Source organism: Anguilla anguilla, chromosome 8, assembly GCF_013347855.1.
Source record: "Anguilla anguilla isolate fAngAng1 chromosome 8, fAngAng1.pri, whole genome shotgun sequence".
NCBI classification, from domain to species: Eukaryota; Metazoa; Chordata; class Actinopteri; order Anguilliformes; family Anguillidae; genus Anguilla; species Anguilla anguilla.
Window position 1 is genome coordinate 11,569,534 of NC_049208.1, and position 26,538 is coordinate 11,596,071.

The 26,538-nt window shown below is 44.3% G+C and overlaps 1 protein-coding gene across 1 annotated transcript in view; it reads left to right on the forward strand.

Annotated features, from left to right (window-relative positions):
• The first annotated feature begins 2,029 nt into the window (after positions 1-2,029).
• LOC118233821 (cadherin-2-like) overlaps positions 2,030-26,538 on the forward strand; it is a 75,325-nt gene continuing 50,816 nt past the window's right edge. The window contains exons 1-2 of the mRNA XM_035429809.1: positions 2,030-2,276; positions 5,184-5,292. Of these exons, the coding sequence (XP_035285700.1) occupies positions 2,220-2,276; positions 5,184-5,292 (166 nt within the window). The 5' untranslated portion in view covers positions 2,030-2,219. The remainder of the gene's footprint in view (positions 2,277-5,183; positions 5,293-26,538) is intronic.

Genomic DNA, 26,538 nt, shown 5'->3' on the forward strand with positions numbered 1-26,538 from the left:
GAATGTGTGCATATGAGTGAGTGAGAGAGAGAGAGAGAGAGAGAGGGAGGGGAGAGAGAGAGAGAGACAGAGAGAGAGAGAGAGAGAGAGAGAGCAGCCACTGAGAGATGGCCGTGAGATAGGTGGGGCTAACTCCACTTAGCGGGATATTGAACAGAACAGCAGGCGTGGGGGTACTCCCAAAGTGGGAAGACTGTGGTTATTCAGATCATGCATATTTATTTATTTATTTGTTTGTTTGTTTGTCTGTCTGACACTTCCACCCAGAGGGACTTGCAAAGCCATTGTGGAAAAGGCTACATCATGAGCTAATCACAGGAGAAACAAGGTGTAGATAGAACATCAACACAGTGAGGGCCAGGCCGTAATAAAGAAGTGCTATAAGATACAACCACACAATAGCAACCATTAGCCTCCATTATTTAACAGTTATCCTTAAAAGCAGCGTAGCCTCGACGCGCAGCCAGAGCCCAACGGTGATCTACAGCAGAAAAAAAAGCCCGTTAAATGTTAATTGCCTTCACGTTGGCACGCCGCACTTCTGCGAGTGATGCGATTTATACGAATGACCTGCCAATTGCCCTTTCTGTTGATTAAAAGACGCTGTCATGTATGCCGACATTCATTGCCGTCTGATGAAGGGCAGTCTTTGCTGAAAGGCGTTGCTCCGCGTTTGTGTGACGGTGAAAGGGCGTGCCCGCAGTCTCTCTCCAATACGCAGAGTTCTGGCACTGCACCTGCTTGCATGTGGGGAACATGGGGGAGTGGACAGGCATCACTGTATGTATCTGTTTAACCAGCAAAAACGACCTGTGTTTACATACAGGGAGGTGGATTTGCGCATCCGGAAATACATGTTTTATTAAAATGTATTAAATTGTGTTTAATTGTGCACAATAATTTACTTCAGTGCTCACATTTCTCAGTTTTGGGATATCACTGGTCACATTCGGGATGATAAAATATCTCTATAAGCCTCCAACATTGTCTTTGGACTTCTAAATTGAGGAATTTGGGTTCAAATATACCCCTAGTGGAAAGGAATCAGTTGACCCTGGGACAAATAAATGAGTTTAAAAAAAGTTCTTAAACTTACAAGCTGCCCAGATGATTTATTTTGCGACGCTACAGTAGAAAAGAAATGCAATGGGTTACTTTGCCTGTGAATGGTTCTGTATAAGAGCACTATAACTCAACTATAAGAACTACATGTCACCTTTATAAGCACCATACAAACATTCATAAATGCTTGGGTCAATAACTGCAAACATGCACAGTGCAGCGAGTGGCTTAACTATGAAAACATCTGCGGTAGGCTACAAGTTGAAATGCTTTGCAATTCAAGAGGTTGTTGCTAATATAGCGACCTAAATAAAATAATATAAACATAAATAAAAAAATAAAATAAAAAATAAATAAATAAATAAATAACCCCCGAAACGACCTTGGAACGCTCTGTTTTGGAACCATCAATGAAGCCACCACTTCTAAATACCAGCTCACTCTACATTTACATTGACAGTACATTTATTTGGCAGACACTTTTATCCAAAGCGACGTACAAAAGTGCATTTCACGGTCATGGACAACTACAAAATACAGGTTGAGTAAGATACAATACCTATTTCGTGCAGCTATTTCTAGCCAAGAACACAGTTTACTTCACACAGTGAACACTATTCTGACCTAACCTCTACCAAGCCAACTAGGCAGAAGAACAAGCAATTCTAAAGCACTCGAATCTGAACGAAACGGAAGACGATTTCACCCAAAACCGGCTACCTCTTGGCCTCCTCGTGGGTGCACAGCCTGACAGACAGGGCTGAAAGCGAGAAAAAAAAGAAAGAACGGACGACCGATTTTATTTATTTAATACGGTAAAAACGAGGGGTATGCCATTATAACCCCACTGTCGAGAAAGGGAAAACAAGCTTGGGGAAAAGCATCCATTAGAAGAAGTTCAGTGAAATTGACGATGTGACCAGTAGGGAGAGACAGTGAGGTGTCTCTAAGTATTTTGGTATTGGGGCTGGGTGAGACAGGGAGTTGCAGCCTCAGTACCATATTGTGATATCAGTACGGAGCGGAGAGAGTAGAGGAACGAGGCTGCTTCATGCTGCTGTCCTTGCCGCCTTTGTTGAACGGAACGTCGTAGCGCATCGGTCCAAAAAGGATACATAATTATCACGGATTCATAAAGGAGGAGACGAAACATATCCATGTACCCAAACGGGGGCTCGGGAGTGCTTTTGCTGTCGCTCCTGACAGCTTTTCAGGTAATAATTTCTCTGCGTTTTTTTGCGAAATGCTGGGAGTTGGAGCTGGATAGAGCTGGTGTGCGCTTGCTTGTTCTGTGGCGATTTTTACCGAAAACTATCAGATTAAATGACCGGTGCCCGCACATCGCTAGTTTCATACAACCCGAGATGGAAATAAATTAAGATTTATGTTTGCAGTGTGTGTATCATGCATTATTTTATTTGGGCTATGTAATTGCTAGAGTGCCACACTTGAGAATTTGTGATGGCTATTGCTAAGCATTACCAATAAACAGCACACGGTAGGATGACAATATTTTTGCGCTTTAAGGTCGACTCTATTTCCTGCTTCTTTTGCTTGTACATCATTTCATGCTTTGAATAGTAATGGTTGCGATACAATTTCTGCAATAAAGGGTCGTATTTAGCCGCAGAAGATTAATTTAAACACATGGCGCAATGATGCACAGGGCATCATTTGTAGCACATTTAGCTTTGTGGCTATGCTGCAGGAAATGGAATTAGCTGTTTATATGACACATAAGTAAACTAACGGGCAAATAAATATTCCCGTTTTATCGAAGGTGTGTACAGCTTAATCGCATTTTGACTTATTCGCCCTGAAAATGTATGTTTTTAAAGTTGCATTGTTCAGAAGTTATGAATGCGCAGGTACAGTGTCGAGCCAGCTACCCAATTTGCCACGGATGCAGAGGTTACAATAACGAATAAATGATTTCCGCTGTTAAGGACACTACATGAGCCCAAGGGAAGTTGACCTTTCCGCTTTTACTTGTAAACCCACTGACGTTACACTAATTAAGCGAGTGTCCTTTCGTTAGTCCTTTCATTTCATTAGTTAATGCAAATCACGAAACTATTTGCTTTCGTGATTTACCAAAGAACGACCCTGTGATGTAAAACCTGTTTTTTTTTTTTGTTTTTTTTTAAAGCGGGCGACCCGTACGGATGTTTCGATGTATAGGCAACTGGCACTAAGCGTTGATATTTGACTTGCGTCGAAAAACTTGCATCCCGTGTTGTTTCGTGTGGTAGGGATGCAGGCTATTTGACCCAGTTTCTTTCCGAACGACTGGGATATAATGGTAATCATAATGTGCACCATTACTTTCCTTGTAAGTTATGAACCCAACAAAGTAAAATTTGTGGACATTAAAATAAATAAAAACAACACCCTCTCTGTGATAAAGCTATTCGTTGCCATTTGATATGAACAGCTGTAGCCTATAGCGAATTCATACATAGTCGCGCGACAGTAAAGCGACCAATTATTGAGAACTGTGACTGGTGGTCATAGTTTTTTCTTCTTTTAAATTGTTTCTGATTTAGCATATAGCGTAGTGTTTATAGAATGTTTATTTCGAATAAGAAATACTACAATATTTCTTTGTTTTATATACGCAGGGTAGCCTACGTAGCCTATTTGATGCGAGATTTAACGTTCGTGCTAATGCTTTTTGCCGCTTCGTTCATTTCGGTATGTTAGACAATACACCCCCCATATTTAAACTCCAATGATTGAAAATAGCAAGTGGCACGGATACCCACAATGCACCAGGGCTCTGAAACTCTCAGCCCACATCCTTTGTGGGTCCCACAAAAGAAATAGGATTAAGGGTATTGGGGAAGTGGGGTTGCATGTTAATGCATCACAGTGTATCAGATCTGATTTCTACCTGCTCCGGCTTGCTTTGGAGTGGCCTACCGATTACCGTTATATATATATATATATATATATATATATATATATATATATATATATATATATAGGAAATTTGCTTGCAACAAAGCACTGTCATTGCTGCCTTGAGCAAGGTAATTAACCTAAATATGTAAAAGACTGTAAGCTGTGGAAGTTGCTCTGGATAACAGTGTCAGCAACTTTTTTAACATACATGGTTGGGATTAATTTATGTAATCATAGTACAGCCTTGTATCTCTTATGTTTCACAAGATAAAAGACTGTCTTTTACACATGCATAATAAATTACACATATTCCCTAGATTTCTTTCTAGATTTAAAAAAAAAATTTTTTTTTACAGAAATCTTGCTGTTGAATTCAGTATTTTTGAATGTGATCTCCCCGGTACTAAATGAACATAATATATACTCACGAGAGATACATATCGGTATTTTCCGGGAAAATAATTTTATGTCCCTAGGTTGAATGGTTTTTGAGTTCTGTTTGTTCTTGTGTTAATTTGAAACAGTCATGTTTACCCCCATCCCTTTGTGGGCGGGGCTGTCTTTGTGTATTTGAGCCTAGGAGTTCTGTGGAAGGATTTCCATGTTAACCTGACATAGGTAGTAAGATATTACCTCTACTGGGAATATTCCTTAGTGATTCATGCAGGTTGTCAGTTGTGTCACAGAATGGGAGGAGGTAGTAGTTTTTATAAATCAGCAAGTAAGGGCACACTGCACCCCTCTCCCACCACAAAACAGGTATACTGGAACTTTTATAATTTTGCGTGAGCATAGATATCATCGTTCTCTACAGAATTCCCCTGGTCTCCAATAAGGGATGTTTCCATTTTGCCTTTTTGTTGTTTATTCAGAACGTCCCACAAATCAGCAGCCACTGAGCACTTTGTCAGAGCTAGCCCTTGTGCAGACAAATGGGGCCTGTTCTTGTTTATCTGCGAATCCCCCCCTTCCCCCCCCCGCACCAGCCTTTGCAAAATGCTTAACCCTTTTGGCCTCATTATCCAAATTGCGGCACCCTCGAACACAACAGATGCTTTTGTTCGAAAAACTCGAAGAGAAAGCTGAAGAAATGGGGGTCGGTCTCACTCCAAAACACTTCTGGGGTTTCGCTTTTTCTAAAGTCAAAAAGTGAAGCACAATGTTGAAAATAAATATTTATGACTTATCTTTACCCCAATTCCCCCCCCCCTCCCCAGATCTCCACCGAAGGCAGAGGACCCCCCCTGTGCAAGCCTGGATTTACAGAGGATGTGTACTACGCAGACATATCTGGGGGTGTGACCGAGGGACAGCCTCTCTTCAACGGTAAACATTTTCACATATACGCACTTGCGACAGCTTTGTTCTTTTTTGGCCATTGCTGTGCGAGTGTGTGCGTGTGTGCGAGTGTGTGTGTGTGTGTGTGCACATGTGTGTATTTTTTGTGTGGGGTGCCCGGGTGTGCCGTTGGAAAATGAATAGCGAACACATGCGAACAATGATCTTTGTTGTTAGGCTGGCATCTAAATGGCATTCTGTGGTTGGCCTGCTAATAAAACCCACTCTCGTTGGACCAGATTCTGTTGCACTCCCCCCTGCTTTCAATCAGTGCCTCGTACACATGGATGTCAGGAGTAACTGCAGAAGCCCACAATGTTTTCACTTTAGCTGTGGAATATCCCAGCTGTTGAGGGAACATAGCAGACTAATTGAAAACAAGAGCCAATCATCTGTTGATGGGTTTTTTGGAACTGCTTGTATTTTTATCTGACTGATTTCCTGTTTTTATTTTTTTTTAAAGAAAATTGACTCATATTATCTGTGCAGACAGTTCCTCACAAGCTCATCACTTCCCATTCTGAAACCCAGTCTTGCCACCCAGAATGGATCTGACGTGGTTGTATCAAACAGCATCATACTTGTCCATAAATGGCATTGCATTTTTGTTCAGGCATCAGGTCGTTTGAAGGCAGGCCCTTCAAGTCTCTTTGTAGAAAAATGTCCGCCATTTGCAAGGGAAATATCAGCCTCTTAGACCGCATCTTGTGCTTCATGAGACACTTACAAGCCTTAGATACATGGTACTAGTTTTAATAACTGTATAAATATTTCAACAGAGAACTAAAACCATCTTTCTCTGGGGCGAGTGTTGGCGGGCAAAATTTAATTATGCAGCATAACCATTCGGTAATTGCAAACGCTGTTGCTGTCTGCCTGTTAGTATTTAAAGCAGATAAAGGGCCAGGATGGTGTTTACAATCATCAGTCAGTAAAAAAAAAGCAGGAAATGTTGTTGCTCCTGCACCCTTACAGTTCCAGGCTCTACCACAAGCTTTGGTTGTTCATATTAAAAGCCGGTTTTGCAGACGAGACCTCGACGTATGATGGCATTTCTTCAAGACAGTGTCAACGGATGACAGCCACAGCTCACTCCTTCTACTCTGAGTCATTTTTATTTTTATTTTTGTCTCTGACCAACAAGATCGAACCGATCGGTTAAAATGTGTGGGTTACTGCGCATTCGTTTTATTTATTTTTTCCGCGATTGCATTGTCACCGAGAATAGCATTCGTTGACCACCTCCAGGTAAAAAAAAAAAGGCAACTGGAGGGAAAACTCGTGCGAAGCGGTGGAGCCCAAATGGAAGTGGTGGGACAGAGATGAATGGCACTAGCTAACCACCACATTTATCAGCTGAGGGAATAAAGGGCGAGAGTCTCAGGTGGCTGGAAGGATGGCCTTCAGACAAGATCCTTTTATTTTCCATTGTTAATCCCCGCAAAACTGTCAAAGCCATAAATGTTTCCCAGAGGAGAAAAAAACAATGGAGAGAAAAGTGAGTAAAGTTTATAAATTTGTCAAAGGTATGCCCCTCCCATCTTTTTTTTTTTTCCAAACAATAGTGGCGGCAGTGTGATACGATGCTTACGGAAATAGGCTTGCAGCTCCAAGGTTAGCTAGACTCCCAGGTGGGGAGCTGCCATTTCACTCTTCTGAAAGTTACTTAACCTGAATTGCTTCATTGACTGTCCAGCTGTACACATGGACTGTGTGGATGTCTGCGTCACTTCCGGGTCCTCTGCCATTCATTCTGACTCAAGTAACGGTCATGTGCAGAGTCAGGGCTGTGGCAAACAGGAGGCCCATACAAGGCCTGTCCAGAAAACAAAGCCATCACCCACATGCGAGAGAGAGGGGGGGTGCCGGTATTGGGTTTGGGGCCTTGAGCAGTTTCAACAAAAGATAACAACCGCTATTGGATTTCACAGTGGGCGCTTAAATGTCACAGTGTGACAAGACTTTGAGTCAGAGGACAGGGGACGGGGTTAATGTGGGGGGTTGGGGGGGGGGTGGTGGGGGTTGGGGTGCTTTGACTTCGATCTTACCTGTAAACGGCCACTGTTTGATCCTACAAGCAGTCAGTTTCCTCCTTGAGTTGTGGATGACCCGTGACTACCGGTAATCAGGGTCCCCTTTTGTTTCACCCTCCGCGGGGGTGGGGGGAGGTGGAGGGTGCCAAAGAAGGCTGGTATGGCTGCATGGGGGGGAGGGGGGGGGGGGATTCCTCAGTCATTGTAATGCGCTCATAAAGAGGTTTCTGTGATGCGATGTGGGACAATGTTAATGCAATCTCATCTGTTAATGAATGCCTTTTTTTCCCCCACTTTAAAAGAAAGTGTTTGCATGCTGTGATGTGTGTGCACATGCGAGTCAGCCTCCTTTTTAAAACGCTTATGCGGTCTCCAGATTTCGTTAAGGAGGCCCCATTGTTTTAAACACCTCATGCAGTCACACACGCGGGTCATGTTAATTCTCTCAACTGAGTACAAGGCCCTGATTTACATGAGTTATTTTCTTGTAAATACTCTCAGTGCTCTCCAATCCTCTCATCCATGCTGACTTATTAGTACAACACAGTGTACTCTCTGCTTTCAGGTCAAAAAAAAGAATGAACATTTTACAACCATGAGGTCAATGGTCATGGAGTGTTTCTTTTTCTAATGTACCTTTGGGAGACAGGGAGTGTCCTAATGTTTTCACTCATGATTCTTGTAGCCTGCTCGGACATGGCTGCCTGTTAAAGCCTAGGCCCACTGTGCTGTACTTAATATATCTGGTAGCTGAGAACATCCAAACAATTTAATTTCAAATAATACATAGCAGGGCATTAGTGTTCAAGAAGATTAAGATTTAAGGCTATGCCGAGCGTGTGACACACCGTGGCTGGAAATAATCACATTTTTTTGTGTTGCATTAGATGTTCTGTTAGAGTGAGGCCTTGTACCTCCACTCTGCTAATCACTCAGTGCAAAATTAACTACGTAAAAAATGAGAGCAGCTTGCTTCCAGCAGATTTCCTCCGAGGTTTGATTAGAGGGCACTTGTTCTGTGTGACATTCGCATTACCCAAGGGTTTCTTTTTTAACCCAAAGCTGCAAGCTTACATATTTTAACAACATAAAGTTCTGCTTAGTGCTCTTTGCAGGAAAACAAAAGAGAGAATATATCAAATGATACAGATTAAAAAAATATATTTTTTTCATTAGTGTAGTCATGGAAAACAACCAATGGAAATGAGAATAACGATTTTTGTCTAGAAGAGAATGTGTCAGCCAGGGGACAGGCCAATCAGAGGCCTCCCGTCAGACAACCAGTCACCGCTTCGTTGCTTTTCAATGGAATCATTCAGGCAAATTTGACAAAGTTTGCTTGGGAAAGAATGGGAGGGAACAGTGGGAGTAATTATTTATCTGGGGTGGGGGCTACTCACCAGTCATGCAGAAAGGAGGTTATGCTCTTTGGAAGGAGGAGAGCCACCTACGTAGCCCAGGGCTGTAGGACACATATATAGCTGTGGTCTGGCGTTCCCACAGTCCTCGTACAGTGGCTTCCTGTGACTTTGCTCTGAGCTGGGGTGAACTAACAGCATTTTTCGGTGGACAACCACCGTGCGTGCGCAATTTACAGGCTGTTTTATGCAATGACAAATCACCAATCCAGTGGACTTGGCTATTCCCATTTTTTTCTTAAAAATTGTATCTCAAAGGTCCAGTTGCCAAATAATATGCCATCTAAATGGTATTCTGTGGTTAGTCATGTATGTCAGGACTATTGCGATAGTGTAAAAAAAAAAAAAAAAAAACATACACATAAAATTCTGTTATCAGACTGGTTTATACCAATATTGTTGGAACTGAAAGTCAGGTTTATCTTTTAGTCTGAATTGGCCAAATTCATTAAGATGTTTTAACGTACTTACAGGTATTTTTAATTGTTTATCCCTGATTGTCTTCTCTGCTTTGTTTCCAATTTGCAATGTTCAGCTGAATACAGAAGCTGTTTTTATCGCTAGGCTGTTCATTCATAGCTTTTCTACAAGGTATTGCTTCATTTAACTCTGTGCAGCCTGCAGGTACACGATCGACCAGAGGAGTCGCTCTTTCGCACAACCTCACAGACCTAGTCCTTCCCTCCCTGAGTTTATGTGCCATAATTATGCGCAACACTGGAATCCAGGGTTGAAACAAGTCAAGCCATCCAGCATCGTGCTCTACCAGGTTTCTGTTTGTTCTGGAGACTTCTATAAATGTGCATGTTCATGCTTGTGTGTTTTACAGTTTAATGCTTTGCAACAGGATTTCCTGTGTGAGCAGAACTCAACATGAGCAGCTCTACCATGAAAAAAAGTTCTCATATTCTAAAAAAAGCTAGGGAAATGGAAAACCCCAAAAGTCTGTTGAACTTTCAGGGAGTCTCAATCTGTCTTTTCACTTCCTTGTTCTGGCTTTCCTCTCCTCCCTTCCCGTCCTGCATTGCATTTTTCGTTCTCCCAGTACCCAGTTTCTCACTTGGGATTTTTAATGACCAAGCATGCTGTAAATGATTAGGAGATTCAAGGAACCATGCCCATTCTAACCATTTCAACCCCCCAAAAGTTCCATTTCTAATGTGGCCATATAAACCTGGGACGGTCCCCAATGACCACTCCATCCCTCCGCAATACTAAACCCAATATCTTCCCCACTGACAGCCAAACTCTAAATCAGCTGACACAGCTGAGCAAATTCACACTTGCTGTTCCTCTGTATGAGATGGACTCAGGCCATCTAGACTCGGTCGGCCTTGGCTACGGGTCACCGTACTCTTTTTTGTTGCCATGCCGACCCATGCTTACGCAGACTGTTAGCTCAGACGCCATTGGCCTGTTTACAAATGAGTTGAAAGCAAGCCGTTAACTTGAGGCGTTGCTGCTTGGCTTCTGGAAGTTCTGAGGGGACAAAAGAGCAAACCTCAGTCATTGATCTCTGCAAACACCCAAAAGGAGAGAATTAAAAGCCCATCACACATGCAGCCTTAAAGAACTTTACCGTTCGGGGGTTATGTGTGAATGACAGCCAGAGTCGGCATTTCAGAAAAGTTCCTCTGCCAATTTGCTGGCTCATGACCTACTAACATTTACAGAAATGTTCCCTTTTGACTTTAGTGACTACAAAGCCATAATATTAAATGATAAATTATGCAGAGCTCAATCTGAGGTTGCTAAGACAACCAGTTATATTGTTTCTTACTGCTGAATTTTTTTTTTAAGGCAAATGGAGCCAGTAGACTTAGTAAGTATACCTTACTAACTAGCCACTCGGTTGTGTGACCCAGAGAAGGGGCTAGCATTGCCAGAAAAATCAGTATGCCAGTGTTCCATGTTAAATGTGTGGTGAATAAGAGAAGTGGAAAATTCAGGTGGTTGTCTGTCTGGACAGGAATCAGAACTGGGCCAAAAATAGCATTGAGAAAGTATCCCTTTAGATACCTGTAAAATTACTACAGATTACTGACAGATTTAAAAAATAATAATAATGATAACTATAGCATTTATTTCAACAATATTCAGAACAAAATTCCAGTTTCATATGATTGTACATTTTGGTTAATAACATATTTCTTTTAAATTCTAATAAAAAGTGTTTTTTCAAATTTACCTGACAGTTAAATAGTTAAAGTGTTCCAATTACATATTTGACCCAGCTCTGTAAACAGCCTGCGTGCATTGTTAGCGCACGTGCTATTTCTCTGGCGTCAGGTAGTACACCGCAATCACAGCAGTTATCTTTGGGTCAGTGTTTCGGTGCCTCCAGCTGACGCTAGCCCAGTACAGGCTCTCTGTTTTGGGGAAAAGCAGTGACAGTACTTTTGAACAAGATGGGTAATCACAACCACATGGCCCGAGGGTGATATACACGCATGGATCAGGAAGATTTATAAGCGGTTCAGAAACCCTTTTTCACGGATATAGCTGCTGTCTGTTATTTTGACAAGTCATTTTGTACGAGACTGGTTTTTATGAAAACTTAAAACGTTACTTCCCTTCTATTCTACCGACAGAAACAGAGATTTGGCTGCAGTGTACGCCATTATTTCTTGGTACTGACGTTTATGTAGTTAACAAAAAAAAAGAAAAGGTTTTGTTGGTGCTTTGAAAGTAGGCTAACCTTTCTAACATTAAAGAGCGCTAATCATAATCACATCAGTGGGAACTGATTAGTCTTTCTGATTCATTCACACACACTCAAAAAAAAAAAGAAAAATCTCCCATCTCCCATTGGTTGGCATTTTGTCCTCTTTAATCCTTCTCCTCTTTTCAGAGGTCTGTCAGCTCCTGGCACATCTCCCCTGAGGCTGAAATGTTTTCGAAGCGGTTTTTCGGCCCAGTGTGACCCCAGTTACCCTCATTTTGTAAAGTGGGCTCCGGCTGGCCTTGGTTTAACCTTCTTTTCGTGTCTTTGGCCGGAACTTTGAACCTGGGCGAAAACAGCCTATTTTTAAAAACTAGCATTCGATCCAGCTGCAGATTGTGAGGTAATTCTGCCGTAGATTCAGCAGATTGATTTTTTTGTAGATTGAAAATTTGTGGTTAATTATTGTCACGTTTACTTGGATTGTTGGTCGGTCTGTCTGTCTGTATACACACATGCGCATTTTAATTCTTTATCGAGACTGCGGTTAAACAAATGGCCTCAATTTTTTAAATGGTAGGCATGTCTACCGTGTAATGAGACGTGTCCGGGAAGCTCTTGCTCAAATTTCTCTTAAAAAAACATGCAGGGGATGCCTCATTCCCAGACTGCAAAAGTGGTTGTGGTGACAGACTGTAAAGGAAACGGAAGTGGTTGTCCTACACGGCGATGTGAACAGACTCAAGAGGTCATGTGCAAATACAGCTGGAATAGACGTGCGGAGGTGATTGGGGGGGGGGGGGGGGGGTGGGTAAGGGGTGTCCAGGCTCGAGCTTGAATAAATGCCTGTCATGCTGATGTCTGTCCCAGTTACTGAACATCGTTTGATAGGAAAGTGGACTGAGGAGCGGAGCAGACATGAATCTCAGGGCATTGAGTCTGGATCCACTCAGCTGTACTGTGACATCACAGTTCACCCTGCCGTCTCCTCCCAGGGTGCATCACCGTCATTTCTAAATATATAAAAAAAACAAGATGGTTGTTTGAGTAGGCCTCCTTTTACTAGTGTGGGAAATCCTACATGGGCTGATTTCAATATGAGCTGAACGCGTTGCTTAATTTCGTAGTACTGTTTGGATGATGAAATAGTTTGTTGAAAGGATGCCCAACTTGTGACTAAGTAAGTTGGATCCAGGCCTCATTGTATGACATGCAAATCATTTTTGGGAACACTGAGTGAAAATTGCTGCAGCATTTGGAGAACCGCTCTTTGCTGTGGTTTCTTAAAATTCAACTTCCTGTCAGCAAAGACATGTGATGACCCACGTGTAACATTCCAGTCGGCTACTCCACAGTAGCCCATCCCTATATTTTTCCTGTTTTTTTTTTTTGTCCTCTAACAGATCAATAGTTCCAGGGTCTTTGTTTGGCCTGATCAATACGTTGTAATGAAGTCCGTGCTCCAATTCCCAGCTAAACATTGCTGCGGGGTATTGGAAGGGGAGACGGGGCGGGGGGTGGGGTGGTCGGTGTGCTGTGTGTTATGGGGCACTGTAAATTTTTTTTTTCTCCTTGCGATCCTTCCGGAAAGCTCTGCAGTGCCGCGCCCGACCGCCAAGGCTAAATTGCACGTGGGCCTGGCTAACGGTTCTCCTAACGCACTGGTGCGTGGTGAGCCGTGGCTGTTATTGCCTGCGCTGGAACCAGACCGGCTCACCTGCACGCGTCTTTGATCGTCGCTCGGCTGTGGCTCTGCGACCATGTCATGACCATGAAATAATAATGCGCAGGCACGCAGCGGCCTGTGTGTAATTCCCGCGGCTTGGGCCTTTTAAGGCTGGGTTCCGTGGGGCGATGGGCGAGCGGGGGGAAGGGGAGCCATATTTAATAGTTGTTTGACCTTTTTGCCTTCGGTTCTCTATCTGGCCCTTATCGGGGCCTGGGGTGTCTGCACATCGTCTCCCTGCTTTTGGGAACCGGGAGACCTCTGGACTGACTGCACTGATAAAGCAGTTTACATAGTGTTGATACAGCCCACCCCCACTCACCACCCCCTGCCCCCCCCCCAGCTTATCTTAAACTTTCACTCTCCCAGGCCCACTTAGGTTCATACAGGATTTTGGTTTCATTGACTATCTTTGTGTATGTGTGTGAGAGAGTGAAAAAGAGAGAGTTATATTTGTCTTTAAATTGTCACTGTTTTACTTATGCTAGTTGGAAGCTTTACAAGTTAACACAGGTTTCTGGTAAGAATTCTGGGACCCCTGAAACAGTATTGCTCTGGGCCCCCATTTTTGAATACAACAAATAGATTTTTTAAAAATCTGTGACCCCCCCCTCCCCCAAAGCTGTGCGCCCCAAGAAGCGTCATCACTTTTCACCCCTTTAGAAACGGCCCTGGGTGCGCCATGTCAGTACAGTTCAGTTTGAATTCAGTTGGAAAAATTGAATGAGAGAGAGAGAGAGAGGGGGAGGGAGGGGGAGAGAGAGATGTGAAAGAGAGACAGAGGCTGAGAGAGGGAAACAGAGAAGGACAGAGAAAGATATTGTCTGTGCATGAGATAGACAGAGAGAGGGTATACGTGTGTGAGTTATAGAGGGAAAGAGATAATGTGTGTGTGTGTGTGTGTGGGGGGGGGGGTGTTAGAGAGAGACTGAGAGAAAAAGTGTGTGTGTGTGTGTGTGTGTGTGTAAGCGAGAGAGAGAGAAGGAGGAGGTGTGTGTGTGAGAGAAAGAGGGGGAGAGAGAATGAATATGTCCTTGGCATATTATTTGCCCATTAGCCTCGGACAGCCCGCAGTCGCTGCGGCACTGCCCTGGCGACGAGAGCCGGAGGCCCACAGCTGGTGCCAAGGGCATGTGCTGCTCACGCCCGGGAGTCATGTGACCCCGGCCTGCCGGCTGTCCGCTCAGAAGCAGGCTTTGTTTTCCCCAGCGGAGCCCAGTCCAGATACCAGCGGCGGCCCACAGACCTGTTTTGTCTTGTCCAGTTTATTCTCCCTTCATTTCACTGACGGCATATCGACTGAATTTTGACTATGATATTAATAAAGGTATTCTGGTGTTACAGTAGACTGTCCCCCGTATAAAAGCCTGTTATGTTATGTTATGTTATGTTATGTTATTTATTTATTTATTTTTTGGTTATAATATGATAGACTTAAATCACCATGGCCTTTTTAACCAAGAAGTAAATGTGTGTCCTTCAATTCAACATGCATTATGTACAATATATAAATATATAATTTCACTATAACTATTATGCTGGTATATATCTGTGTGTGTGTGTATCTGTATGTGTGTGTGTGTGTGTGTATCTGTATGTGTATGTGTGTGTGTGTGTGTGTGTGTGTGTGTGTATCTGTATGTGTATGTGTGTGTGTGTGTGTGTGTGTGTATCTGTATGTGTGTGTGTCTCTGTATGTGTGTGTGTGGGGGTGTAATGTATTGTGGGTCAGGAATGATGCTGAGGTTTTGACTGTGGCAGCTTATGCAAACTCAGGCCTTCTCACCCGGATGTACGGGGGCTTTTTAACCATCAAAGACATCTGGAATCGCGTTAGGCGACCCCGACATGTAATGAGGCCGAATATAAATAGTATCGCTGGTGTGCAGTCCCCCCCACCCCCCCCTTTTCTTTTTTTGCCCCCACCCCCACCCCAACCCCATTCTCAAAATCCCAGACGCAGCAGAAAAAGCGGCAGCCTGCATGACCGCCACTCCACCGCAGCCGGCCGACAACAGGTCAGCCCCGGCTACCGAACCGTTTATTTTACACAAAAAAGAAAGAAAAGAAAAGAGGCTGTGGAGTTCTTCAGCTTGTACCATGATCCTAGTTTTGGGAAGGTGGGAAGTGTGGGCGGGGGGGGGGGGGGGACCGGGGGGGGGACCAGGGGGGGTTTGGTTGTTGGCTCAGTGCTGAAAACGTAATATTTTTTCTCGGCCTTGCTGGCACACAAAGGCCGCCCTGTTCTCGAGCTGGCACTTCACAGGGAGCAGAGAGGTTCAAAGCCTCTTATTCTGCTCGCTGCCACACTCGTTTTTTGTTGTGCTCGAATCCTTCCTTACTTTGGCCGCTCCCCCGGCCCCCGACCGGAGCCAAACCCCAGGTTTGGTAACATATTAATCCCCACCCTCGCTGACTCCGCTCGGAGACGGATGCTCTTTGGTTTCCTGAGCCTTTGTCCTACTCGTTTCTTCTTCTTTCTTTCTGATTAAAACTAAGACTGAGCTAAATTTGGTCATGGGCCTCGGTGTCAGGTGGCGTCGCCTCTCTCTCTCTCTCTCTCTCTCTCTCTGGCTTGGCTCTCGTCCCTCCTCGGCGCTCCTGCCCTGACCTGCCCTGAGTCTGAATTCGGATAGAATGTTAACCGAGAGCGACACTGATTCCCGTGACACCGTTTCTTTTTTTCCACAATGGCGCCAAAATATGGCCCAAACATTTTCCGCACACTCCGCTCGAAGCATCTTGCATGGATAAGATGTATTGCACATGAACGCAGACAAAGTAGATGCTTGTCCATTACCGTTGCATACACTGATGTGGACCTGGCCCTTGTCAGTTCCTGGTCCGCTCAGATATTGATCAAAGGGTAAACATTGTGGCAGGCAGTGTTTTCCTCCCGGGCCATCTGTCGAATGGCCCCGACATAAACGGAAGAGGGATAAAATAAATTTTAAAAAGCCTTTTTAACCCAGTTTAACCCACTTACCGCTCACCTTGATTTATTTGAGAGAGAAAAGCGAGGTAGTTTACAGAATGTGAGCACGGACCTTTTTGAAACAGAGAAAGCCGCTCACAAGCACTCGCACACTCACAGAAGCAGACGTACCGTAGGGTCAGAACGTCATCTCTCTAACAGTAGGGCCGAAACCATAGTTTACCCAGAAATTCGAGCCTGTTCCTAGTGGCAGTGTGTAGTGTAGTAATGGGCGGCAGCGTAGTATAATGGGTAAGGATTAGGAACTGGTCATGTAACCTAAAGTTCACAGGTTTGATTCCCGGGTAGGCCACTGCCATTGTACCCTTGAGCCAGGTACCTAACCTGCATTGCTTCAGTATATAAATGGATGCAATGTAAGTGCGATGTGAAAAGCTGTGTAAGTCGCTCTGGATAAGAGCGTCTGCTAACCGCCTGTAATGTAGTGTAATGGCAGAGGGCGATATCCCAGCCGGTTGAGACAAGCCCATCCAGCGCTGCGTCGGTATCTGTTGTGTTCCGTCTCCTATTACCGCGCTCCGGCGGTTTCACCGGGCTGCCCTCGGATAAGTGTCCCCCCCGGCCCGTCTGGCGAAGCCCTGCCCCCTCCTCCCCAGCCGGGACGGTCCCAGAGTGCCCTCGCATTAATGTGCTTCCTGGCCGGTCCGGCGCCAAGCCCAAATCCCTACCTCTCACCGGTGTTCCCGTCAGGTGTGGATTCTTCAGTTCTGTTATTTATTTCTTTTTTCACTCCTACAACGTGTTAGGATTTTTCTTTTTTCTTTCTGAAGATGGTTTTCACCATGAGAGCCTGTGATTATTAATGCAGGATGGCTTAAGTACATATTTTCTTTACTTGACATCAGACTGAATATTTTAATTGGTTAAATATTCTCTCATATATATATGGGCTTCATCTTGGGAGGGACAGAATATTCAAATATCAAATTAATGCAGATATGCATCCCGAGTGCATACACACCACTCACATGAGCTGAATTAGAATTCAGGCCCGGCGTTTTCTGCAGTCCCAATTCCGTTGCCTGAAATTCACGCGAAACCCACTCTGTCTTCGTAGCGGCTGTTTTTGAATACATAACTAGGCAATTAACCGCAATAAAGGTTTAAGTGAGTGCATTATACGAGACACTTGTGTGGATGAAGGAACTTATCAGAGAACGAGCATGTGTTCCAGCATTCGCCCAGCGTTCCATTGATATCTAATTGACTAATTGAGCTGATTAAGGTAACCTGCAATATGATGACTTTAAACGATCGCTTAACAGGCGTCTTTATGAGAAGTCGGCATCGGCACATTGCTACTGGTGATTCTAATTACACGCTTAAAAAAAATCTGGCTGCAGAAAAATTATAATGCATGACGCACAGGAAGATCCTGTTCCAGAAATGAAGATTGATTGGCTGCTAGTCCTAATTTTTCGGAGCACTTTCTTCTCTTCCTCATTTAATTTAGGCAACTGCATCTATATTAGATGCAGTAAAATGTAATGCAAAATAATCTCATATGTTTCTCCAGAGAGTGCACATACATTTTTATTCTATTTTCTTGTGATTTTCTACGTTTTCATTAATGATCTTTATTTGTGTATCGATATTTCACACGCAGTCTTGTTGGTAGGCTACTTGTGTCCGTCTCCTCTGGTTGAACGGCCCTTGAAAGGAGTAGCGCTGGCCTGTTTGGTAACATGGCAAGAACGATGCTCTTCCAGATCTACAATGTGCAGTGCCACACTATGAGGTCAGCGTGGCGTGGGTTCCAAACCACGTTAGTAGTCCCAAATAGAGCCGGACAGACTCCTTACCCCTACGGAAATTTCCGTAATGGGCCCGAAATTGAAAATGGTGGTTTTAAGCGTATTGTCCTCCCCCCCTCTTTCATATCATTTGATGGGTTGGGAATGGGTGTGTGTGTGTGTACATATGCAGCGGGGGTTTGGGGAATTGTGTCACGCCGGCACAAGTTATTTCAAGGTCCATCATTATTTACTACCGCATTAAAAAGCTGGTTGTGTGCATAGCCTCTGCGCGCGCCGTATTACTGCGGGCTCAGCAGAAACGGAGTAGCGCGCCCCGGGGGGGGAGAGCTGACATCGCCGTGCGACGGTGACGCGTTTGTCACTCTGCATAATTGAAGGAAACGTTTTACGGCCAAATCGGCTGTCAGAGGGAAAACCCGCGAACGGAGCGCGCGCCCCGCCTCGCGAACGCTCCGCGCTGCAGCGGGGGGAGACGGGAACCAGATTGAAGCGGGAATTTGATTTCCTGGTTTTTTTTTATTTTTTTTTTTTTAAACGCCACAAGAAAAAAATGTGGATCTAATGCACTTGCTGATCCATGTGAAGTCACCATCGCCGGAATGGAATGCTTTTTTCTTTTCCCCCGATAGCACCGCACACACACCGCACACATACCGCACACACACCCCACACTTCTCGCTTTGTAGAAAAAAAAAAAAAAACAGAAAAAAACTTTTCAGGTTAGGGCTGGAATGTTCGAAACCAGCAGGTAAAAAGTACAAGCTCACAAAGTAATGCGGTACAGATGTAATGGGCTTTCAGTACAATCTCACCTCTTCCCTGGCACCCATCCATCATCTCACATTGATTAGCCTTTGTTTCCGTGCGCCTGTGGATTTAGCGTCGTGACCTTTTTAAGAAATGAGACGCCCCGCTCGACTTAAATCCTTTGAAATAACAGCGTCTCCATTAATTTACAGCATACCCAACCGTATAAACACTATCAGCCAGGGTTATTGACCTTTCATGGTTGTCTTGAGTGATATACCGGGGCGGGGAAATGAAATGCTTAGGACAATAAATTCGGCCCAAATCTTACCGCTGCGGTGAAGCAGTTCGCGTTCAGCACTCCAAGATAATCTCAGCGCGCTAAGTCCGCTTGATAAAACTTTATGATGACAGAGCTTTTTCTTGAGTGTCCCTTTAAGTTGCTATGACGAGGATTTAAAGAAAATAGAAATAACATCAGCTCCTCACAAACTGGTAAAGGACATCTGATAAAAAAAAGGGTTTGTTTTTGAACTGTATGTTCTCTTAACTGCAAAGGAGCCCACCCTTCGGTTGGACGTGGAGCTGGACCAAGGCTATGCAGCATTAATTCATGAATTCATTCATTTTACAAGTGCACTGTCAGTGTACTGGATTTAGATGAAAATGGGCTATTGAAAACAAATTGAATACACCCTAACCTTACAGCAGTGCCAGATCCATCGTTTACTCGCTCCTCGTTCGAAAACATTTCAAAACACTGCTTTTTAAAAGTGTGCAACAAAGACAACCTTTCATTCGGCTGCCATGGAATAAAACAGAATCATACAATGAAAGCAGAATTTACTTTAACCTCAGAGTTTGATTTAATGTTTTGTACTTTGGCATGGTTGGCATAAAAGGGCAATAAATAGATACAAACCTTTCTCCTGTGCAAAAGACAGAACAGCAGCTGCTGGAGAGATTTGATTGGGCCATCACTGTCTTGTTAAACCGTGAAGAATTTATTAGGTATATTGCAGATAATGGTGGTTTGGTCATTATCAGCCTGTGTCAGCATTAATCTGCACTGTTGCCCATTTGGAAGGGCTTGTTGAAATTTCCAGCTGTTTTAATACTTAATGCGTATCATAACTATGAAGTAAGGGGGTAGTCAGTTTATTTCGGTCTGCTTAGTGCCTCAGGGTCTTAATGGGGTGTCAGAAAACTGGGAATTTTTAGAAGTGGGTGCCAGTTGACAGAATAATGTCGAGGGAGATAAGACATGATTGTGGGCTTTTAATAACCTTGCCTGCTCTCCGGAAGACCTGCAACGGTTTCTGTTTTTTTGTGTTGTGCTTTTATTCAGTAATTTATTCATTTTAAATGGCAGAACATTGCTAGCCTTGTTGGGCATGCTTTATCAAAAAAGTCGTGTAAGTTGCTCTTGGTAAGGGTGTCTGCTAACTGTCTGTAATGTAATGTAATATAATAACATACTCCCTGTTATTCATAAAGTTCTGTTTTCCAGTATCAGTGACAATGTTTGCGATTCCTCATAAGCTTGGTATGTAGCCTGGATTTTGAGTGCAAACGTATATCACTCCCACTAAAATGTACAAGATAAGGAGCTCTAACCATAACTCATTTGATAGCCTTAAGTTTTTGGACAGGGTATTACCTAACGCACACCATCTCGGTTACAGAAATGAAAACAGTCTTTAAAACTAGTTGTAATTGCTCAGGAGTGCCAACATGCTAGATTAAGAGAGTCTACAATTTGAACTTTTAGAGCAGTATCAAAAAGAATTATTTCTTTCCTAAGATAAACAGAAGACATATTACTTATAGTGCATTTTTATCGTGTGTTTTTTAAGGAACTTTAATTCTCCCTTTGTTTAGTTTGTAATGTGGAAACTTCATGAAGTACCACAGTTGTGTACAAATGCCACCTCGATTCATGATCTATCTTTAATAGAACTGGGAAAGTTGCTGTCTGAGGCAGATATTACTGTAAATGAACTGCAGATGTCTTGGCAACGAGAGGATAGTAGCGGGCAACTATCCTGTTACTAGCCAGCGATCATTTTGTAGAGCACACAAGGTGAGGTTTGCAACACCCCCCCCCCCCCAAAACAGTGTGCTTTGGTGGGAAAACAGTATTTATTGTGAATGTGTGTCCAGAAAACATTTTAAAAGTGCTCCAAAAAGGTTCACTCCAATTTCACAACCTTGAGAAAGTACAAGGTTAGTGCTATACTAAAACATCACAGAAAAAAAAGCCACAATGGCAAGCTATGGAGACCCATTTGCTTATACTCTGTTCATGCACATTTGTCTGTGGAAAACGTTGGTTTTACCACATGACAGAGATTTATGATTCGGGGCCAAGAACTTATCAAGACCCGTGTGACGTTACCTCTGCTTTGCATAAACAATTCGGGGAGGGTGGGCACCACAGTAAAGTGACTTTCAGAAATGCAACGATGAGAAAGCACAGAAGCACGGCCATTGCATGGTGAACATCGCTAATGCCTTCGACTGGCTCTCCTCCGGTGACAGAACTGTAGCCCTCCCCTGTGTTAGGCCCGGTTATCCCGGGATTCTGATTGGCTGCAGAATTCACTCTACTTGCAATTGTAAGATTGGCCCTGCGTACCTGAATGGCACGTTCAGCATACGTGTAGAGTACGTGGCATTTCATCCAGGTGCTCGACTGTAAATCAGTTAGACACTCAGTTTTAAATTACAGTTTATGTCATGTGTGCTCCCTGTTGAGTCTGTGGTCTGCTCTGCAGCTGTGCAGTTTTCTATTGTTTTTGGAGTCTAGGATACTGTATGTCTGCAGCTGCTGACAACACAAATGGGAATTAATATTGTGTGAGCACCAGTGGCTCTTTGCGGGGAGACGGCGGTGTTTTGGGGGCAGAAGGGTGGATGTTCGGAAGCGGAATGGTGGAGGTTTTGAGACAGAATGGTGGAGATTTTGGAGTGGAAGGGTGGAGGGTTGGGGGCAGAATGGTGGAGGGTTGGGGGCAGAGTGGTGGAGGTTTTGAGGCAGAATGTTGGAGGTTTTGGAGTGAAAGGGTGGAGGGTTGGGGGCAGAATGGTGGAGGTTTTTGAGTGGAAGGGTGGAGGTTTTGGGGTGGAATGGTGGAGGTTTTGGAGTGAAAGGGTGGAGGGTTGGGGGCAGAATGGTGGAGGTTTTGGGGCAGAAGAGTGGTGGGTTGGGAGTGGAAAAGTGGAGGTTTTGGGGCAGAAGAGTGGTGGGTTGGGAGTGGAAAGGTGGAGGTTTTGGGGTGGAATGGTGGCAGTTTAGGCACAGCCTGCACATCACAGCTCTAGGGGCAGGCGCAGTCGGTGGCATCTGTGTGATGACCCTGAGGGGCGGCGCACAGGGGTTAGTGATGACTGGCGCGCGCCCCGCCCCGTTCTGAGTGCCGTCTCGTCTCTGCTCGGTCACGGCGGCTAGACTGCGGTTTTTCCGCCAAAGTCACTCTGTAACCCGACGGGAACCAAAAACCCTGAAACAAAACCCAAAATTCCAGCCCTTTTTTTTGGTGTGGTTTCAGGCAGAAACCAGCGGCGGGGTTTTTTTGTGTCGTTAATTATAATAAATATGAGCGTAATGCGGCGCGACAGTGGAAATGCGCGATTCGACCGCCGCTCGGCTCTGCTTTTCAGCGGTAACGAGCGCGGTAACGAGGAAGGAAAATAAGCGCAGAAGTTAGGGGGAAAGCTTCGCAAAGCGGCGTCTCAGCGTTACCGGATCCCCCGCCTCATTGTTGACCGGGGCTACGATGAAAAAGCCTTTGTTCGGACAGGCAGACCGCTGGCCAGTGCACAGCACACCCAGTCCTGCAGGAACTTCCAAATGAATGCTTCCCACAGTGCCATTAACCCACATTTTTAACCCACATCTTTTTTTTTTTGTCATAATTTGTTTTACATTCGCGCAGCGCGAGGCTTCCCCCCCCCCCCCCAAACCAGAGCTGTGCTGCGGGATCGGGCTTAACGCCGTGCGTGTTTTCTGGCTGTAGTCATCTCAGGGGCGTGGCGTCAGTGTAAGCGATCATCTTCCAGCTGAATGGAAAACGTAATGTGGAAATATCCTGGGCGGTGTAGCAGACAGTGGACAGCAATGGGTTGTGATGGTTTTTAAAAAAAAGAAATATATTTCTTGTGTTTTTTTTTTTTTTTTGACACTTTGCACAACAAGCGACAAAAAATGTGTCAGTTGTTGTGCAAAGTGTTATCGGCTCGAATGTGCAGCTGGTTTTTGGGCAAGGGGCTCAGGCCTGGCTTCGTTTTTTTAAAAGCTCATTTCCTGGTCTTGGTGAGAGACCTTACTCTCTCTTGTCTTTTAGCCACCCACTTCTTTATAAATCAGTGGTACCAATGCAATCAAAATACAAAGTCAATCATTTTTTTCCCACTGTTAGTATGTTAGTTTCAATTGGTGTTTTTTTTTTTTTTCGCCTAATGTCCTCCGATGTGCCCATTTTTTAAGCGATTGTGCCATATTTAATACCTTGTGGACAGTTCAGGGACTGTTTGAATCACTGTCCCTTGGAGGGGGGAGGGGCTATCTTACACGCTTAGTAATGACCTTGACATTACAACCCATCCTCCTCTCAGCTGTGTGTGAAGTGAAATGCATATATTCTACCATTGCACACAGTACGTGTCATATCACTAGCATCTAGTCATTCGTGTTGAATTTGTTATGGCCTGTTCTGATCACCAATGTACTAATCAACACTCTCTCCACTTCTTTCAGTAAGCCGTTTTTACTATTTTCTTTACTTTTTTGACCAACTAATTAGTTAGCAGCCAGCAGATATAGCCTATAGCTACCTGTGGCAACCTGATATCACTGGCTAACACAGTTGCTATATTAGCTAGTCCAGTATGCTAACAGAGTAAGCAATTTAAGCTCTCAAATGATTTGGCTATCTATCTAAAGTTAGCAGACAAAAGTAAAACCTGTCAAATGTGGTTAATGGCTTGTTAGATTATATATATATACATATATATAACTTATGTTCTTAAACCTTAACCCGATGAGCCTTTTTGTGTCTATGCCTATAATCTTACATGCATGTGATCTTTTCTGCTACAATACATATTGGTCACATTACTGAATTTATCACAGCTTTTCAACAGCCTTGTTGTGGAATTGAAATTGTAATGTTCTCCACCAGCCAAGTTCTTTTTTCTGTAGAGTGAATTTTGAAACTGCAAACGTACGTTAGTCAGACAGGCTGGTGTATTTTTTTGAGGTCTCCATTTTAGGTTAAGCAATATCTTAACTTTTAAAGCCTCTGGGGATTCGTGGAAATGCGACATAGCTGCCATTTATCATGGCTGTTGCAATCGGCTCGTTTTCTCGGTTGTGCTAGCGTCGTTCGCTATCTGTAACCATCTGGCACCACAATTGATTATGAGGCTATTAGGCTGTCTGACATTTTCCCATGACTGGTGAATTATGTGAGATTTTATACAAAGTTTGTTTTAAATTCTGGGCATTATCCAAATGCCTCATTTCAAACCGTATTCCTTCGGTGCCTGGATAATGGATAAAGTTTGATCATTCTGTAAGTAGTAAGTGGCAAGGATGAGACTTAAAAGTCATGGGCTTTTCCTCCTGGGACTGTCAATCCTTCTGTGCCCGGACCTGACCTGGAATCCATGGCCATATAAGGTCTTCCCCCTTTTCCATACTGAAAAATCTCTGGCTCCAATTTGTACAGCATGGTTGCGCACAAACTGCATGTCTGTGGCTTCAGAACTGTTTTCACAAGCCCATGGAAGGTCAGTGGGTGATGTCTCAGGCACTTTGTCCATATTTTTACAGTCTATGGTTTTGGGTGAAATTGGCCAGACACTAGCCATTGCACAGTCCCGTGTATTTGCAGTACAGTGCACGCTCCCTGGAATACTAAATGCTCTGACACTTAGAATATGGAGGCTAACACCTCCACGTTCTGAGCTGAGGAAAACAGCTTGATTTCTCAGATTCATCTCGAGCTTTAGTGCAATGTCTTCCTCAGTCCATAATTTAACACTCCTCTCGTTGCTTGACAAGGTGACACCGTGATCACATGCTTTAGCTGACGTCATTGTCATTTCTCTTTCTGCTCTGTGTGTCTGCTGTTAGGTCCTAAAGCATAATGGGAATTATTTGTTTGAAATAAACAGCTTCGGTACAGTGTCTCTTCAGCCTGGTCTAGCACTAGTATTGTAGCACTGGGTAATGCACGCGAGATAAAAAAAACGAAGCTGCCTTGTCTCGTGAACCGTGTAATCACATGTAACATAACCCGGCTGGTATTGATGTGCCAGGGAATTAACCGAAAGTCCAAAAGGGGAATTCAGTTGAAAAGTAGATGTAGACAAAGCTGAAGATAAAAATGATAAGTAAGACTGAAAAATTGTGGTATTGCTTTTTTTTTAATATCATGGCACAGCTCTCTTTCCCCACAGAGAGTATAATTACCGGGGCGATGTGGTGAAGTTGAGGAAGCGGGCAGCAGCGCGGCAGACGGGGGCGTTTAAAGGGTTAAGCGGCTCGCCCCTCTCAGACAGGTGAAATGGAGTAAACGAGCTTTTACAGAGCCGAGGCGTCTTGTCTCCTTTGTCTGGCAGAGTGTCACGCTGGGCAGGAGATGGAGGGAAGTGGGGGGGAGGGGGGAGGGGGGGGGGAGGTGAGAAGCTTCCGGAAGTGTTAATTGCCAGTAGCCACCTGTTTGGAGCAGTCAGCCGGCTGAATAAACCGTGCCCGGAGATTCTCGCCGCTCGTCTTTGTACTCGAGAGTGACTTCCAGTCCCCGTTAACAATAATTGTTTTCTGCCAGCCTCGGTGGATTGGAGCATTTTTCAAATTTGTTAATTTAAAGGGGTGCGCGCGCGGGGTGATTGGAAGGGGGTGGAGGCAGGATTAAAAAGCTTGCGTCTTCATTGTTTGCCGGGCTCCAGGTTCCTGTTGTTGAATTTAGACAGAGCGGAGTCTCCATTAAGCACTTCGGAGATGTGTCTAGATTAGCGTGTTTGTGCGAAATCCCCTCCGCAGCAGATACTGGTCCCCCCAGGCTATCCGCATGCGTTCACTTTCCCTCCCCTGTATGTCTCACCCATGTTCCATTTTGTTTGGCAGTTGGGAACTACAAACCTAGGGAAGCATCTGAACATTAATTTTTTGAAGTAAAATTATCTTTTTTTTCTCATTATGAATTGTACACATCGTTTGGTCAGTGTTGTACACTTGCACTGCGTACCCTGTGTGTTGTAGAGTCAGGCTACATGGCCGTGTGCTGGTTATAGGCTGTAGGTCTATGGCTTTTGTGTCGTCTGCAGGACCCTCACTTTGGGGGAGAAGCCCTTGGCCCCCATATTGATTTCCCTGACCGTTGCTGATGGATTTGACACAGTTGACTCTGTTGTGTTTGCTATGAAAGGGGGGAAGAGGAGGGGTGGAGGTGGAGAGAGCTAATAAAGGGAGAGGCCATCCCATCCCATCCCATCCCCCCCTCCTCAACTACCCTCCCCCACCTTCTCTGAAGAGCGGGGCTCAAATGAGCAATCCAAGGGTTGTCAGGGGCGACCAAAATTGTCCCTACATTGCCAGTTAGCAATCATGTAGCCCAGGAGGGCCCGGGCGCAGTAGGCTATATGGAAACAGTCCTTGTTTTATTTTGGTTTTCCGTTTTCTTTCAAACCAGGGTAAAGTCAATTTGAAGGCTTTGAACGCTCAGAGTCTTATTAACCCGGTCCTTTATTGTGCTTCTGTTTGGCCCGGCTCCCGCTGCAGCAACAGCGGGCAGTTTAGCTGAACTGGAAACACCAAACGCACTTTGGTTTTTTCTGTTGTTTTTTTTTTAGTTTTTTCGCCGCTCGCCTGTTGTTGTTATTTTCGAT